At 41.2% G+C, this 18,454-nt stretch overlaps 2 protein-coding genes across 3 annotated transcripts in view; one reads left to right on the top strand and one right to left on the bottom strand.

Annotated features, from left to right (window-relative positions):
• Positions 1-15,958, top strand: part of IL18 (interleukin 18) — a 31,674-nt gene extending 15,716 nt beyond the window's left edge. Inside the window, exons 4-6 of one of the 2 annotated variants that reach the window (XM_032357347.1) lie at positions 400-534; positions 1,309-1,502; positions 15,836-15,958. In XM_032357347.1, coding sequence (XP_032213238.1) covers positions 400-534; positions 1,309-1,502; positions 15,836-15,943 — 437 coding nt within the window. In that variant the 3' untranslated portion in view covers positions 15,944-15,958. Of the gene's footprint in view, positions 1-399; positions 535-1,308; positions 1,503-4,085; positions 4,417-15,835 lie in introns of those variants that run through there. The other variant, XM_032357346.1, reaches the window with a different exon arrangement.
• BCO2 (beta-carotene oxygenase 2) overlaps positions 1-18,454 on the bottom strand; it is a 117,765-nt gene that overhangs the window by 60,721 nt on the left and 38,590 nt on the right. The window lies entirely within an intron of this gene.

The following is an 18,454-nucleotide window of genomic DNA, read 5'->3' as shown; positions in this document are numbered from 1 at the left end:
TACTGGCAAAAGTGTAGATAAAATGATGAGCCATGAGGTCCAGGCTGCATAGAGAAGAAAGGGAAGACAGGAAGAGGTTAGACAGAGAGAAAATGTAAGAGGCAGGGGGACTCTGAAGTAGAAGAAAAGCTTAAGAAAGCTAAAAGGATGGGAGATTGTGGTTAGAAAATAGGATATTTGACTATAAGACTGTAGAGGAAGAGTAGTTCTGGGTGATAACAAGAAGTGGGGTGTGCTCTTGGAAGTGGGTTAGAAAACACCGTGCAACGTTGCCCAAGCTGCTTCGGTACCAGAAGATTACAATTAGTAGCTATTGAAAACTGAAACATATAGTATGCTTATTTGTAAATTTAGAGGGGAAAAAACATATTTTTAAATGAAATTTAATGTGCATTGTAGACAACCTGGAATCAGATTACTTTGGCAAGCTTGAACCTAGACTCTCTATCATACGAAATTTGAACGACCAAGTTCTCTTCGTTAATGAGGGCAATCAACCAGTGTTTGAGGATATGCCTGATTCTGACTGTGCAGGTATTATTTTTTTTAACACATATTTGTAATATAAAAGTGATAAGCTACTTCTTCCCATTCCATTTAACTACCTCTGTTTTTCTATGATAGTCCTAATCCTCAGATGAAAAGTCCTAGGAGCAGTAATAATTTCATTCACAGGAAACTTAATAGGGTATTCCACATTTTTTTTTTTGGCTGGGGTGAAAAATTGATGCAATAAAGACATTGCTAAGGGTCATGCTGTGAGCCTGCATGTGGATCACCAATCCCTTCACTGTAATTGCATTAACTAGGATCTCTACATGGACCCTTGGTACCTGCTGCTTATAGCTGAAATTGCTGATGGCATTTTCAAAACTCAAAATTAAAAATAAATACACAAGCATTTCAAGTTCAGTCTGTCTTACACCAGAAATTTAGAGTGCCTTACGAAGGGAATCAGTTCACTGGGCCTTCCAAAGTCTGAATTCCAAATATCAGAGTTGAGACAGAGTTGAAACAGTGGAGGTGTACTTTTGAAAAAAAACTAAATTTTTACCTTAACGTATTTTTTTAATGTTCTATTTAGCATTTGAAAGTTAAAAACAATCTTTTAATGAACTCAAAGTATCTGTACAACCCTCAAAAAGTTGCATTTGTGTTATAATACGTATGTGAATGTGTTTTAAAGTTAACTGGCTGAATCTCAGAATAATGATAATGGGTCTGTTAAGGTTTAGCCTTAGGCTAACTTCCATAAATACTGATTTGCAAAACTTCTTCTAACTTCTCATTTATTAATGTTTGTTTCAGAAAACGCATCCCATACTGTATTTATCATAAATATGTATAAAGATAGCCTCACCAGAGGTCTGGCGGTAACCATCTCTGTGATGTGTAATAAAATGTCTACTCTGTCCTGTAAGAACAAAACTATTTCCTTTAAGGTAAGACTGACTTGTTTGAGTCATGTTTGTGTGCAAAATTTAAAAACCCCAATACCCTTTGTCTGCCTTTGGCTCAGGTCATGATCCCAGGGTCCTGGGATAGAGCCTGCATCAGGATCCCTGCTCAGTGGGAAGCCTGCCTCTCCCTCTCTACTCCCCCCTGCTTGTGTTCCTTCTTTCACTGTCTCTCTCCCTCTCTGTCAAATAAATAAATAAAACTTAAAAAGAAAAGAAAAGAAAAGAATAGAAAGAAAGAAAGAATTTCACCTTTAAAAAAAAAAAAAAGAATGGCTTGTGACTTTCCACAATGAGTCCTGCCACACAGAATGAAGCCAACTGTCCTTCTGTAAGCCTTCTCCTTTGTAAATTATGATGATATTTTAATCCTTAATTATTTCGTTCCTGCTTCTTAGCCTAAATCTTGGCTATATCCTTCAGCTTTCAATTGATATATGTTATTTTCTTATTTATTTTTAAATAAATAAATAAATTTTAACATGGGACTTGAACTCACAACCCTGAGATCAAGACTCAAGCAGAGATCAAGAGTCAGATGCTTAAACGACTGAGCCACTCAGGTGCCCCATTTATGTATGTTATTTTTAAGTTCTCTCAGACTTACTAGTGCACTTGGGAGAGGATCAAACTAACAGATGTTACGTCAAGCTTACCTTCCCCTGGGTTCAGATTCAACTCCTCCTGATGTAAAGAATACCTTAGGCCCTTGGAGTACTCAAGTTTCACCAGGTAGGGCTTTCCGAATTGAAAGTTCCCCAAAGTCACTGGGATTGTTTCCACATCCATTTGTTGGGCACCTTCCCTATGAGAGCTGTGAGTAGCAACACTAAAGCCAAGGAGAGCTCCTGCCCCAAGATTTCCTTGCCTCTGTTCTGGAATAGGGCACTGAACTAGTTAGAGTTCACCTAGTCTACCTATCCACCCCTCCACCTTCAACTATAACTTTCCACACTAGGTTTGAACTAAAAGGTTTATCTCTCTCTAGTATTTCTACAGCTTTTGAAGTGTTAGCTAAGGATGATTTATCACTTATATGTTAGACTTTAGTTTAGTCCCATATTGGCTCCCCCAGGTTGGGTCTCCCTAAATTCTGGTATATCATGGACAGCTGCAGATGAGCTGGGGTGAGCTAGTTTGTATTGTCATCAGTTAAGGACTCTCACTGGTTGACAAAGGACAAAGGTCAAGAGTTAGAACTATAAATTCCACAACTGACTGAGAAGTTTGGAGGTACCCCTGCCCAGATTCTTTCAGGCATCTTGGGAGGATGCTGGAATGCTATTTTGGGTCTGGAGGTCTCTCCATCAGTCCTTAGGATAATGGTAACCTTTGCTACCAGGGGGTCAAAATTAAGCTCAAAATGTCTGCTAGCTCCGGGATTAATATGGAAAGAAACTTGGGTGGTCCTTACGTTTTCTAGTCCATCCTGAAAAGCAGGTATGATGTACTCATAGGAAAAGTGCAGGCCATACTGTCCGTTGAGTGACCAGCAGGATTATAGTGTCAAGTAATCTAGCTATCCTTGAGAAAACCCTCAGTTGTTACTGAAGGACACAGGAATCAGCATTTGGTTCAGGGCAAAGCCCAGCCCATTTCAGGATAGAAATTCAGGACTACTGCAGGACTAGAGTACTCGGCAGTGAAAAAGTGCTGCCTAAGCCAATAAGCAGGGTTAGAATGGAACAAAGGACCTAACCCTAGTACAATTCAGTCCCAGGCTCCACGGAAGAAAGGAAGCTGAGATGCCTGCCACTTTCTGCCTCTCTCATGTTTGGCTCAGAAACAAGAGCTAGCCTGTGCCTAGGGGAGGAGGTCATCAATGTCTTTAGCTGTTAATGGTGGAAGAAGACAGGAACTCACCATAGCCCAACAGCTGCTCTCTGCTAGAATTCTACTTCCTCTTGACCAGATATGGACTCCACTGGGAGAGAGGAGAAAAAGAAGCTCTCCGATGGGTAAATTGGGAGAAACCTCAGGCCTAAACCTGAATGTGCATTCAATGGTGGGAAAAGCCAGAGTGAACAGGGAGAACAGATGGATTAGGAATTAAGAGGAAACAAGATCAGTATTCTTACACTGAAAGGTTTGTTTAACTTTTGAGAATAAAGACTTCTTTTTTTTTTTTTAAGATTTTATTTATTTATTTGACAGACAGAGATCACAAGTAGGCAGAGAGGCAGGCAGAGAGAAAGGAGGAAGCAGGCTCCCTGCTGAGCAGAGAGCCTGATGCGGGGCTGGATCCCAGGACCCTGAGATCATGACCTGAGCCGAAGGCAGAGGCTTAACCCACTGAGCCACCCAGGTGCCCCGAGAATAAAGACTTCTTTAGCTCTGTGCAGTAATATACTTCAAAATAAACCACACATATTCAAATTGTTCATGTCCTTAAAAAATTAAATAATATTTTTGGGGCGCCTGGGTGGCTCAGTGGGTTAAGCCCCTGCCTTCTACCAGGGTATGATCTCAGGGTCCTGGGATCGAGCCCCACATCCGGCTTTCTGCTCGGCAGGGAGCCTGCTTCCCACCCCTCCTCTGCCTGCTTTTCTGCCTACTTGTGATCTCTCTCTGTCAAAGAAATAAATAAAATCTTTTTAAAAAATTAAATAATTTTTTTTTTCTTTACAGGAAATGAGACCCCCAGACAGTATCAGCGACGAAGGGAATGACATCATATTCTTTCAGAGAAGTGTTCCAGGACATGACGATAAGATACAGTTTGAGTCTTCATTGTACCAAGGACACTTTCTAGCTTGTAAAAGAGAGAAAGAGCTTTTCAAACTCATTTTGAAAGAAAAGGACGGAAGTGGGGACAAATCCGTTATGTTCACTGTTCAAAACCCCAAGCTAGATATTAAAATCGCAGTTTGAATTTTTTGACTTTTTGTTTTTCAGAAAGGTTGTAAGACTCTGAGCCTGTACTTGTAGTAATGAAATAAAGTGAATAATGGTCTCAAGACATACCACTAAGAAATGAATTAAGAAGGGGCACCTGGGTAGCTCAGTTGGGTGAGTGCCTGGCCCTTGATTTCGGCTCTGGGCAAGATCTGTTGTGGGATACAGCCCCCCTTGCATCTGGCTGCATACTCAGCACGGGGTCTGCTTGAGAATTTTCTCTCTCCCTCTGCCTCTGCCCCTCCAACTGCTCGCACACTTTCTCCCTCACTCCCTCCCTCTCTCTCTCAAATAAATAAAATCCTTAAAAAAAATTAGTAAGAAGATTTCACAAAATTGAATTAACTCCTCCTTATCCAGGTTAATAAAATACTTGCATAATACTAAAAGAATGCATAGTTTCAAAACACATTCTACATCATTAGGTGCAACACAGATGACACTCAACTGAAGAGCTTTCAATCTTTTGGGTTACTGTCCTAATGATAAATAGATGCTGATAGTTGAACTTTCTAATGTTTTAATTAAGAATATCATTAAAACCAACAAGACTTTGTAGAGACCACTTCACTTGACTAATTTCTGCATTTCTTCCAAAGTCAGATTGATCCTGAATCCAGCAACATATAACAAAGCATTATACACTCTGATCCAGTGGCATTCAGCCCAGGAATGTAAAGATCATTTACTATCAAAATAAATAAAGGAGGGGCACCTGGGTGGCTCAGTTGGTTAAGTGTCTGCCTTCAGCTCAGGTCATGATCAGGGCCCAGGGATTGAGTCCCACATCAGGCTCCCTGCTCAGTGAGGAGCCTGCTTCTCCCTCTCCCTTTGCCACTCCCCCTGCTTGTGTTCTCTCGGTCTCTCTCTCATTCTGTCAAATATATAAATAAAATCTTTTTTAAAAATAGAATAAAGGGGGGGTGCCTGGGTGGCTCAGTGGGGTGCCTGGGTGGCTCAGTGGGTTAAAGCCTCTCCCTTCGGCTCAGGTCACAATCCCAGGGTCCTGGGATCGAGTTCCGCATCGGGCTCTCTGCTCAGTGGGGAGCCTGCTTCCTCCTCTCTCTCTCTGTCTGCCTCTCTGCCTACTTGTGATAAATAAATAAAATATTTTTTTAAAAAACAGAATAAAGGATAAAACCACACAGTCATCTCAATAGATGGAGAAAAAGCATTTGATGAAATCCAATTTATAAACATTCTCAAGAAACTTAAAAAAGAAGATAACTTTTTCAATGTGAAAAAAGACATCTATGAGGGATGCCTGGGTGGCTCAATCAGTTAAGTGTCTCCTTCAGCTCAGCTCATGATCCCAGGACCCTGGGATTGAGGCCCACGTTGGGCTCCCTGCTCAGCAGAGAAGCTGCTTCTCTCTCTCCCCCTTGTTTATGCTCTCTCTCACTATCTCTCTCTCTCAAATAAATAAATAAAATCTTTAAAATAAAAAGCGCACATCTATGAAAAATCTACAGCTGACATCATACTTTTTAAAAATTTCTATATAATTAACATACAGTGTTGTATTAGTTTCAGGTATACAACATAGTGATTCAACAATTCCATATACTACTCAGTGCTCTTCACTGTCAGTGTATTCTTTATCCCCATCACCTATTCCACCCATCCCCCCCACCCTTGTCCCTGGTCACCACCACTTTGTTCTCTGTACTTTAGAGTCTGAACTTTTTTGGTCTCCTTTTTCTGTGTTCATTTGTTTTGTGTCTTAAATTCCACATATGAGTGAAATAACGTGGTATTTTTCTTTGACTGACTTATTTCACTTAGCATTATACCCTCTAGATCCATCCATCCATGTTGCAAATGACAAGATTTCATTCTTTTTATGGCTGAGTAATATTCCATTGTATATATATACGACATCTTCTTTATCCACTCATGTATCACTAGACACTTAGGTTGCTTCTATGTTTGGGGTGTTGGAAAGAATACTACCACAAACATAGAGGGGCATATATCTTTTTTAATTAGTGTTAACATCATCCTTAATGGTGAAAAATAATACAAGAATGTCAGCTCTTGCAACTTCTATTCAACATTCTACTGGAGGTTCTAGCCTGTACAATTACAAGAAAAAGAAAGAAAAGGAAGAAGTAAAACCATCCTTATTTGCACATAACATGATTCTGTATGTGGAAGATCCTAAAGGGATAGAAACAAATGCACACGAACCCCCATTAAAATTAATAAGCACGTTGAGCAAAGTTGGAGAATACAAGGTTAATATATGAAAAGGAAATTGTATTTCTAGATATAAGAATGAATAATCTTAAAATAAAAATAAGAAAACAATTCCACTCAGATTATTAAGAAGAATAAAATACTTATGAATAAATTTAGCAAAAGAAGTACAAGACTTGTACCCTGAAAATTTCAAAACAATGCTGAGGGGAGTTAAATATGATTTAAATAAATGGAGAAACATTCCATGTTCAATGATTGGAACACTCAGTATTGTTCAGATGGCAGCTCCCCTCATGTTGGTCTATAGATTCAACCCAATTTCCATCAAAATTCCACCAGCCTTTTTTGCAGAAATTGGCAAGCTATATCCAAAATGAATATGGAAATCCAAAAGACAGAACAGCCAAACAATTTTGAAAAAGAACAAAGTTGGAGAGTTTTCATTTCCTAGTTGTAAAATTTAATATAAGCTCCAGTAAGAGACAGTTTGATACTAACATCAGGGTAAACGCAGATCAATAGAAGAGATTTGAGAATTCAGAAATAAACCCTTATATTTATGACCAACTGATTTTTAACAAAGGCAGTTTGAGAGAAAAAGAGTCTTCAACAAATAGTACTGGGACAATTGGATATCAACATGCAAAACGATGAATGTAGACCCTTACCTCACACTATATGCAAAAATTAATACAGAGACATCAGTGTAAGAGCTAACGCTGGCTGTCTTAGTCAATAGAACATGCAACTTTTGATCTCAGGGTCCTAAGTTCAAGCCCCATGTTAGGCACAGAGATTACTTTTTTTTTTTTCCCAAGATTTATTTATTTATTTGAGAGAGAAAAAGCACAGCATGGGAAGGGGCAGAGGGAGAGGGAGAAGCAGCAGGGAGCCCGAGGCAGGACTCTATCCCAGGACCCTGGGATGGTGACCTAAGCCAAAGGCAGACCCTTAACCAACTGAGCCACCCAGATGCCCCCAGAGATTACTAAGGAAGGAAGGAAGGACGGACTACTCTGCACTACCTTTCCAACTTGCTGTGAACCTTAAATTATTTCAAAATCTAAAATAAATATAAAAAACTCTCACTCAAAACACATCATTAAGAAAATGAAAAGATCAGGGCGCCTGGGTGGCTCAGTGGGTTAAAGCCTCTGCCTTCGACTCAGGGTATGACCTCAGGGTCCTGGGATTGAGCCCCACATCGGGCTCTCTGCTTGGCGGGGAGCCTGCTTCCTCCTCTCTCTCTCTGCCTGCCTCTCTGCCTACTTGTGATCTCTGTCTTCAAATAAATAAATAAAATCTTAAAAAGAAAAAAAAAAGGAAATGAAAAGATGAGCCACAAAATGGGAAAAAATGTTTGTAAATCACACATATGGCAAAAACATATCCCGAATATGCAAAGAACTTCTACAACTTAATGAGAAAACAATCTAATTTTTAAATAGGCAAAATATTTGAATAGATATTTCTCCAAAGATGTACAAAGGCTCGTAAGCACATGAAAAGATGCTTAATATCATTAGTCATTAGAGAAATGCACATTAAAACCACAATGAGAAACCACTTCCCATCTACTAGGATGGCTACGATCAGAAAGTGTCAAGTGTCAGCAAAGATGTGAAGAAAGAGAAATTTTCATACACTGCTGGTGGGAATATGAAGTGGAACAGCCACTTTGAAAAACAGTTTTGTAGTTTCTTTAAAAGTTAAAAATAGATTTTTCATATAGCAATTCCATTCCTACACATGAACTCTAGAGGAATAAAACATGTTCACAGAAAGATACGTACATTAACGTTCGTAGCACCATTATTCATAATATTCAAAACTAGAAAAGCCCAGATGTCTATCAACTGGCGAAGGACTAAAGAAAATGTGGTATATCCACAATGGAACACCAACACTAATAAAAAAAGGAAAATACAGACACATGCTACCACATGAATGAACTTCAAAAACACTATGCTAAATAAAAGAAGCCAAACACAAAAGACTAAGTGATATTTACATGGAATGTCCAGAAAAGGCAAATCCATAATGACAGAAAAGTAAATTCATGTTTGCCTTAGGGTTAAGGGGGAAAATGGGGTTTAGCAGTCAACAGATACAAAGAATCTTATTAGAGAGAAGAAGATGTCCTAAAACTGGATACGGTGATAGGGTGTACATTCTGGGGAGAAAACCTCAATTTTCTTCTACCCAGTCTAAGAATTAAACTGACCTGAGACAGTGGGACACCTGGGGGGCTCAGTCAGTTAAGCCTCTGCCTTGGCTCAGGTCGTGATCCCAGGGTCCCAGTTCAGCGAGGGCTCCGTTTCTCCCTCTGCCTGCCACTCCTCCTGCTTGTGCTCTGTCTCTCTCTGACAAATAAATAAATTAAATCTTTAAAAATAGATAAATAAACTGATATGAGACATAAAGAGGAGAAAATCAAATTTCCTTGCATCCGTATGAGGAATCCACACAGACATAACATACCAAAGAGAGTCAGAAAAGACGGGGTATATATGTCATCTGGAACTAAGGAGAAAGGTGTAGGGGTCTGGGACTTCAAAGAGAAGGAAAGCAATTCACAGGCAGATGAAAAATGTAAATATTTGGTAAACAAATGTTTGCTGGGCCATTCAGAAACAATAGGACATAGGGAGGAATTTTATTTTATTTTATTTTATTTTTTTAAAGATTTTATTTATTTATTTGACAGAGAGAGAGATCACAAGTAGGCAGAGAGGCAGGCAGAGAGAGAGAGGAGGAAGCAGGCTCCCTGCTGAGCAGAGAGCCGGATGCGGGACTCGATCACAGGACCGTGAGATCATGACCTGAGCTGAAGGCAGCGGCCCAACCCAATGAGCCACCCAGGCGCCCCATAGGGAGGAATTTTAATAGGCTGCTGAATTCCTCTCTGTGTACCACCCATAGTTCATACTGTATTGTAGTTATCATGGTGAAAGGTCCCTGGCTGGAGCAGGTCCTCTATTTAAACTCCTTTTAGACAATTGGAGGAAAGTCAAAGTTTCTTCTTGAGTGTTTGAGTCTTGACTGTTTTTGACTTAAAATAATCTGCAGCCAAAGTGGTACATTTTGGGGTGGCCTGCCTTTGGTTCCTATCCAACTTGCTAAATCTAAATCTAAATAAAAATCATTGAATCAGGGGCGCCTGGGTGGCTCAGTGGGTTAAGCCGCTGCCTTCGGCTCAGATCATGATCTCAGGGTCCTGGGATCGAGTCCCGCATCGGGCTCTCTGCTCGGCAGGGAGCCTGCTTCCTTCTCTCTCTCTCTCTGCCTGCCTCTCAGTGTACTTGTGATTTCTCTCTGTCAAATAAATAAATAAAATCTTTAAAAAAAAAAAATCATTGAATCATATAATTACAATGGGTGAACTTATGGTATGCAAATTAAAACCTCAACAAAGTTGTTGTTTTTTTTTTTTAGGGAAAAAAGTCAGTTTGATCAAATTTGCATATTAACTTAATATTGGTTTTCCTTACTATAAAATCAAGACTTATTCAGTATAGAAATTTTAGAAAATATTAAGGAACAAAAAGAAAAAAAACTTAAACCACCCATCCTTCCACCTTCAGAAAACCACTGCTGTTGTAGCAGAGATACTAAGTTTTTTCTTTCTATAGGACTGGAAGTTGAAAAATAAACCCAAAAACAGAAAACAAAAAACCCCTACTCCTTGCTCTGGACAGAATCTGGTAACCTTTTATACAATCCTTTCAAAAAGATGCAGTTGAAATGTCAGACATGTGAAAGTAGAATGGAAAGAGCTGAACGGCTCTGCATAAGGAAAGAGGGCGCCCTGGGAGGGAGAGTACCTAGAGACCCCCTAGCTTGAGTCCCACCTCCCCCACCAAAACAAGAAAGAGAGCCCCATACAAGGACTCCTGTGCAGGTAATTTATTTGGGGGGGGGGGGTCCCAGGGAACAGGACTGAGAAAAGGAAGGTGTAAATGCTAGTGTAAGGTGTATTGTCCCCTGTGGGCCTGATTTGTCCAGAACCTCCTGGGCACCTTACAGAATGCCTCCCTAATTATTCCCATGGAGGAAGGGAAGCAGGGGCGTTTCCCCACCAGCTCTGCACACACACTATTTGAAGGTTGCCCCTGGGGATGCTGATGCCCACACTTTGGAGCTGTGCTCAGGCCAGTCAGATTTATCTGCAGCAGAAAGTGGAAAGACCCGCAGTACGCTCAAGGCAAAATTGTTCGCAGGAGCTACCATGGAAATGTCTGTTGCAATTATTGCTGAAATCAGAAGTGGGATGAAGAAATGTGATTTGGGGCACCAGACTGAATCCAAGCACCATACAAGTAGGTAGAACTCCTTATATAAATAGTAGGAATCACCAGAGGCCTTATTTTAAAAACAGAGAAATAGAACTCCCTTTTTTTAAAAATCTAAGATGCCACTGAATGTAAAATGTACCATTATTTTATGTACCATTGTGAAAGAAAAGACCCTGCCAATTAAGTTATGACATGCCTTCAGTGGTAAGGCACATTCTTATTTCAGAGATATGAAAATGTAAAAAGCTGCCCATTTTAGGATTGACAAATTACAGACACAACTTAATACTATTTGCATTATTCTAATGTAAATGCCTCCTGCTCCATATACCTTTAATAGAGTCTGCTAAACACAGAACACTTTGTGCAGCCCCTTTTTTTGTGGAAATTAGGGGGAACTGCTGAATTTCACATCTGAATCAGTGTGAACAGAAGAGTGACAGGCTTTGGATACCAAGATAAGCACCACGGGAGGAAGCAAGAGCTTAGAAAGAGAGGGGGACCCTAAATTTCAGGAATCTGAAGAAGCTTTGAGAGTGACAGGGAGCAGAAGGCTAGCTGAGGACAAAGCACAAGCTCACAGCCTGTGACCTCTGCGCACGCACACACGAACACACGCACACGCACACACACACACACACACTCTCTCTCTCTCCTGGGTGGGATAAGCAGGACACAACATTCTTCCTGGAAGCTCCCAACAGTCTTAATGGTTTACTAGAGGGAAAAACAACCTGAACTTGACAATGGCAAGGCCTCCAGTATCTTGTAGGTCCCCTTTAGCATGTGAACGTTCTTTTGAAAACCTCCATTTTCCTTACCTCCCCCAACCCCCAACTCTATTAATCAGCCACCCCTCCATGCCCAAGGCAGCAGCTCTTTCTGCCCATGGTTTCTGTCTCCATGCTTTAAAAAGAAAAACCACCATTTGGCACCAAAGATGTTTCAAGGATTTCTTTCTTGGTTGTCGGCTCTGGACCTTACCCCAGCAAATCTCACATATATTCCAAAACAACCTGAGGGTTGCTGGGGAGGAGGGGGGTTGGGAGAAGGGGGGTGGGGTTATGGACATTGGGGAGGGTATGTGCTTTGGAGAGTGCTGTGAAGTGTGTAAACCTGACGATTCACAGACCTGTACCCCTGGGGATAAAAATATATGTTTATAAAAAATTAAAAATTAGAAAAAAAATACAAAACCAGTTCAAGAGCAGCACTGGATTTTCCTCAATTCACTGAATGAGAGTTTGAGCCAATCTTAACCAGATCTTAATAGACATTTTGTATTTTAAAACAAATTACAGGGGCACCTGGGTGGCTCAGTGGGTTAAAGCTTCGGCCTTTGGCTCAGGTCGTGTTTCCAGGATCCTGAGATGGAGCCCCGCATCAGGCTCTCTGCTCAGCGGGGAGCCTGCTTCCTCCTCTCTCTGTCTCTGCCTGCCTCTCTGCCTACTTGTCTTTCAAATAATAAATAAAATCTTAAAAAAAAAAATTACAAAACTGAGATAATATTAAAAAGATATTTTATGGTTTTTTCCTCTTAATTATAGTGTTGTTTTTCTTTTTTCTTTTTTGGGGGGCGTTGGCAGAGGGTGAGAGAGAGAGAGAATTCGAAGCAGTCTCCACGTCTAGCACAGAGCCTGATGGGGGAGGGGGAGCTCCAGCTCTCAATCGCATGACCCTGAGATCATGACCTGAACCAAAATCAGGAGTCGGTCACTCAACCAACTGAGCCACCCAGTGCCCCCTTAATTACATTATTTGGTCACATTTTTAATTGGCTACAATCTGAAGTCAGTTTGCTACAGACTTGAGTCTTGGAAAAATAAATCTGATCACGCATTCATTATCTTATGTGTAAACCTTCTTTCAATAAAGTTGACATTCTTAAACTTCGTTATGATAAAATTAAAAAATAATGATTAAGAAAGTATATGATAAAGAATCTGAGAACAGTTTGTTTTACAATCCCTGACCAGTTGTTCCTGGTCTTGTCGGGTTTAAGAACTGAAGACCAAATGGTCCCCTTTCGTTTAAACTCCTTTGGTCTTATTTATCTTTTGACCACGATAATATATTGTGGATATTTAGAAAGGCAGTAGGAAAGGATGAAATGAGAATGGGTTTTGGAGATGCGCAACCTTATTTTGAGTCTTGTCCCATAACCCAAGACGTTCTCCAGAACCAAACTACATTAGAAATATATGCTTTGGACACATCTTTCTGAGGCTCAGTTTCCATATAAACTGGAAATGAAAAGAAATGCCCACCTCATCGGGCATTTGTACGGATTAAATGAGATAAGCAGCTCTCAGTGGTATCTGACCCCGTAATTGCCTGCTTCAGTTATCACTGAAATCAGAAGCAGGATGAAGAAATGTGATACAGGCACAGACTTTTCCATGTACCTCCACCCACTTCCACCTGAGCTCACACGTGGGCACACACACATCTGTCAGAGAGAAACAGGGCCTTTTTTCCCCACTAAACCCAGCCTGCTTTAGGTCATTTTTCTTCCCCCTGTGGTGTATAAACTTTATCGTTCAATCTAAAAGAATAAAAACATCACTGCTTTCCCACCACTCTTTCTGGCTCTTAGACACATGTTGCTTTTTCCCTATCTTTTCTCAACACATGGGCTTCGTAATTGAATGAGAAAACATCAGGTCATAAAAGCCTGTTGTATTTTGCTTGTCTGTTTTCCAAATTTTTTTTTTTAAAGATTTTATTTATTCATTTGAGAGAGAGACAGTGAGAGAGAGAGCATGAGCGAGGAGAAGGTCAGAGGAAGAAGCAGACTCCCCATGGAGCTGGGAGCCCGATGCGGGACTCGATCCGGGGACTCCGGAATCATGACCCGAGCCAAAGGCAGTTGTCCAACCAACTGAGCCACCCAGGCGTCCCTGTTTTCCAAATTTTAAACCCTTGATTTTGTTGCACGAAAGAAATCCAATTTAACCTGGTCAACAGAAAATAACAACTCACAGTTTGCAATTTCGGTAAATCTACTTATGATTGTTTCTGGACCCACAACACCCGTATCGCAAAACAAAATCTCTATTCATGTCTGAAGGCATACTCAAAATTCAGTCTTTGATTATTTTTTCCCCCCAATTGATAATGTTTGCTCATGAATGGGCCCTCCCATGAGTGTGCCCTGTCTTTTATCTAGGACCTAATTTAAGCACATCTCACAGAGCTCAGTTCAGGAAACTAGAACATAAAAGCAGTCAAAGGTAGAGGAAATGATCAAATTTGAGGCAGAATGCCATGAGACTCCGCCCTCCCCAAAAGAGCTCCCCGACTGACCTATAAAGGAAGAACTTTCTCTTTGTGGCTCTTAGACTCCAAGACCGTCTTCAAGATATTTTTTAGAATCATTAACTCATTTTTTGTTAAGCCCCTGGGCAAAAACAAAAACAAGTGGAGACGTTTCCAGAAAGTTCTCAAACACCATATTCTGCATACAGCACCTTTTAAGACCAGAGCCACACATCAGGCAGAGCCTTGGGCCTTCAAAGATGCCCTGCAAACACAAAGGCTAGAAAGAAAACAAAGAAGGAGAGGAGGACATCTGGTTGGCTGGTTGGTGGAAGCCTTCATAGAAAAAAGTGCAATTTAAACTAAGCTTTGAAAGGCAAGAATTTTAAAAGATAAATGTAAGGAGAAACTCTTTCCTCCTAGCATGTGAACCTGGATTTGCTGGAAGTTGTCTCTGAAGGTCAGAGTGCTAACAGAGGTAGCAGGTATGAGTCTTGGTCTGTAAACAGTGCGGGGTAAGAAATGCAACCTCATTTTCTCTATTTTAGTTCTTCTCCCAAGTTCTCACTGTGCTGCAGCAGCAGGAACTTACTTTCAGTAATTAGTGGATGCCCCTTTTACTCCACAGTTGTATCTAAGTTCCAGAGGGTAAATAATACCAAGGTGTCAGCGATGGGATAGGTGTGGAATCTAGTCCTTGATCGTCATCGAAAAATTCTGACATCTGCCAAGATGTCCGTCAATCTCTCAGTCCACAGAGTTGCTAGTGAGCAGGACCTCACTCCTGTCCACAAATCCCTTTTAGGAGTATGCTTTCTCCAACTACGTGGTTGGCTTTACTGGTTGCTGCTCCAGGATCCACACGATCCCTTTCCCTTATGAAGCAGACAGGTGACTGTGGTGAGACTGACAAAAACCACCACCTCTCCCGACAAGTTCCCCTGGTGGATCCTGATTGCCTCTGGCATAATCTCATCCTTCTTGTCTTGATGGCAATTCCGTAGTCACAGTGGCTCTTTTCAGGGGTAAGCACATGACTGAGGTTGGTCCAGATGGAAACCCAGTTCTATTTCTTTATGACTGGGAAAAGACAAGTTCCCCTTCTGCCCAGGCAGATGTGAGGCCTGAAGCTGATACATACATTTTGCTCTTAGGCGGGAAGCCAGCCTGAGGGCACGGCACCCATAAGAGAATAGCAAGGAAGCTAGTGCCTAATCAAATCACTCCTACCTCTAAGCTTTATTACTGAACCAATAAAATCTACTTATTATTTAAATAAGTTTGAACTGGATTTGTTATTACTTCCATACAGAAGGATTCTAATGAATCCAGGCTACGTTGGTGACACTCCTGGGTGCACTGAAAACATTCCAGTTTCCCTGGACGCACTGCGCTCAGAAAACTTTGAGAGGTTGTTCAGGTCTTACCTACTAGATATACCATATAACCATGTCTTTTTTACTGTCTTTCTGACTCCTAGGGCTCTACCCAGAAGAGGAAGAGGCATAGATCCTCTCTATTCCATATCTCTTAAAGACATCTGTGTGCAGATGGGGTTGGGGGTGTCAACTTGAACCCTTCCCTAAAACCCAGCCTGATGAGAAGTCAAGTTTCCATGATCTTCTCAACAAGAAAGCTCTCACTAATTCCCCTCCCTTCTTTACCTCCTCCACTGCCCCAGGCCTCCTTTCCAAGTTGGGGAGGGAGAAGGCGGGCTGGCTGTAGCAGGGGAGCCTGGTTCATCCTGTTCCTCTAAACCAACTATCCTTCTTCTGGATCCTCTTCCTTTTCTCAGTTGAACTGTTGGTGGGGTGGAAAGTGAAGGCCAAAGGATAATAGGACAAACCAGAAAGGAAAAGGGGAATCATCACAATACAGTGTTTTTTGGCCAGAGGATGGTCTGGGCCATAAATCAATATCATATAAATGTTAACTTCCAAATTTACATTTCAAACCCAGAACTCTCTCCTGAACCACAGACTCATATATCCAGCTCTCTACTCACCATTTCTACTCGGATGCCCACCAGACATCTCACCCTTATCTAAAATGGAAACCATCCCTATCAGCTTCCTCCACTGATATTTGCCCCATAGCCCTGAATGTCCTCCGGACCACCATGTATGGTTGAAGACCTTCAGAGGCACCCTCTGTGGCATGGCCAAAAAAGACTCCTCCTAGAAACAGACCTTGAATGGCGCCCTCAGGCATCTCTGCTGTTCTGTCACCACTAAGCCCTGCCTTCCTGCCAACGTTCTCATTGTCCTTGTCCCCTTGGAACTCTGCCTACAGGGTCCTCGTGTCTACAGAGTCCTCGTGTCTAAGAGTGGCCTCTAAATCCACCTTCTGCAAGTGAATTTGCATACAATCACTGACTGATCAGGGTGCAGTCCCTAGCAAAAGAGAAATACAGGCCAATAATGAAACTCCTACTGTTCAGCGTTGTACAGTCTCATGTCTGTTTCAGCCCCACAGGGGTAGATTCTGATTTTGTGGGGGCCTGAGGCCTAGTCAATTGAACAGCCTCTTTAAAAACGATACAACAGGGACTCCTAGGTGGCTCCATCAGTTAAGTGCCTGCCTTCAGCTCAGGTCATGATCCCAGGGTCCTGGGATCGAGCCTCACATCGGGCTCCTTGCTTAGCAGGGAGCCTGCTTCTCCCTCTGCCTGCTGCTCCCCCTGCTTGTGATCTCCCTCTCACTGAAAAACAAATAAAATCTTTAAAATAAAATAAAAAAAATAAATACAACATTACGAACAAAAATCAAGTGCAAAGTGAATGTTTATTTAGAATAAGAGACAAAAGCAAATAGATTTTTAAAAGCCAAAAAAGTCCACAAATACATACAAATAAATATTAATTATCTGAAAGCCCTACATAATATTTTTAAGTATTTTAGTATTAGTTAGGTGGGTTTTTTAAAAGATTTTATTTATTTATGACAAGAGGGATGGCGAGAGAGGGAACACAAACATGAGGTAGCTGCAGAGGGAGAAGCTGGAGCCCGACATGGGGCTCGATCTCAGGATGTTGAGACCATAAACCGAGCCAAAAGCAGACGCTTAACGACTAACAGGCACCCCATATTTGTTAGTTTTTAAATTGACATACTGTAAAATTAACTTTGCTTTGGTGTGCCGTTTATGAATTTTAACAAATACAGATTGATGAAACTGCTAACAAAATTAAAATGTAAAACAGTTCATGACAATGACATTCCCTCATACTGCCCCTCTGTAGTCAAATCTACGCCTCAACCTCCATCTCCTGGAAAATACTGACTTGTTCATCTTCCATATAGTTTTATCTTCTCCAAAATATCATATGAATGGAATCAGACACCGTATAAATTTTTTAAACTGGGTTTTTCCATTTAACAAAATGCCTTTGTGATTCAACCAAGTTTTTGCATGTATCCATAGTTCAGATCTTTTTACTGAATTGTCCCCAAAATTCTAATTCTCATTATAGTTGATGGCAACTCTGTCTTTCTAGTTGTTCAAGCCAAAAACCTCTAAGTATCCCTTGAATCTTCTTTTTCTCTCAACCCTACACCTCACCCATCAAGAAAATCAGGTTAAATTATTCAAATATATTGCAAATCCAATCGCGTCTCAGCACATCCACTGTTACCACCCTGATCTGACCCTCATCATCTCTCAGCTGAGTCACTGCAACAACCCACTGGGCTCCTTGCCCTTGGATTCCTTGTAATCTACTCCCAGTGTAACACCTACAGTGGTCCTTCTGAGAACATAAGTCAAATCATGAGACATCTATGCTCAAAATTCTGCCCAGGCTTCCCATCCCATCAAAACGAAAGTCAACATCCTTGTAATGACTTACAAGGCCCATGCCATCCACCCCCTGCCTTATCCCTCTGATTTATCTCCTCCCTCTCTCCTCCATATTTACTTCTCCAGCCACATTGGCCATTCTGCTCCTCAAACAAGGAGACTTCTGCCCGAGGATCTAGTTCTTTCATTTGCCTGGAACTCTTTCCCCACAAACGTCCAGTGACTAATGCCCCATCTCCTTTAAGGCTTTGGTGAAATCTCTTTTTCTCAATGAGGCTTACCTATCTCTCCTCCAGCCACTACTGATACCCTTTATGCTGCATTACTTTTCATCTAGAGGCCTGTAACCTTTTAATATACTGTATCATTAACTTACACACTATGCAATTGTTGATTATGAGATCGCCCCACAGAATGTCGGCTCCACAAAACCAGGGACCTGTGTCTGTATTATTCACCAGTACATGCCAAGCACCTCGAGCAAAACGTAGACCATAGCAAGCGCTCACTATATGACTATAAAGGAGTAAATGAAAAAGGTAAAATAT

This window comes from Mustela erminea, chromosome 9, assembly GCF_009829155.1.
Source record: "Mustela erminea isolate mMusErm1 chromosome 9, mMusErm1.Pri, whole genome shotgun sequence".
NCBI classification, from domain to species: Eukaryota; Metazoa; Chordata; class Mammalia; order Carnivora; family Mustelidae; genus Mustela; species Mustela erminea.
The sequence above is the reverse complement of the archived record's forward strand: the minus strand, read 5'-3'. Positions and strand labels throughout refer to the sequence as shown.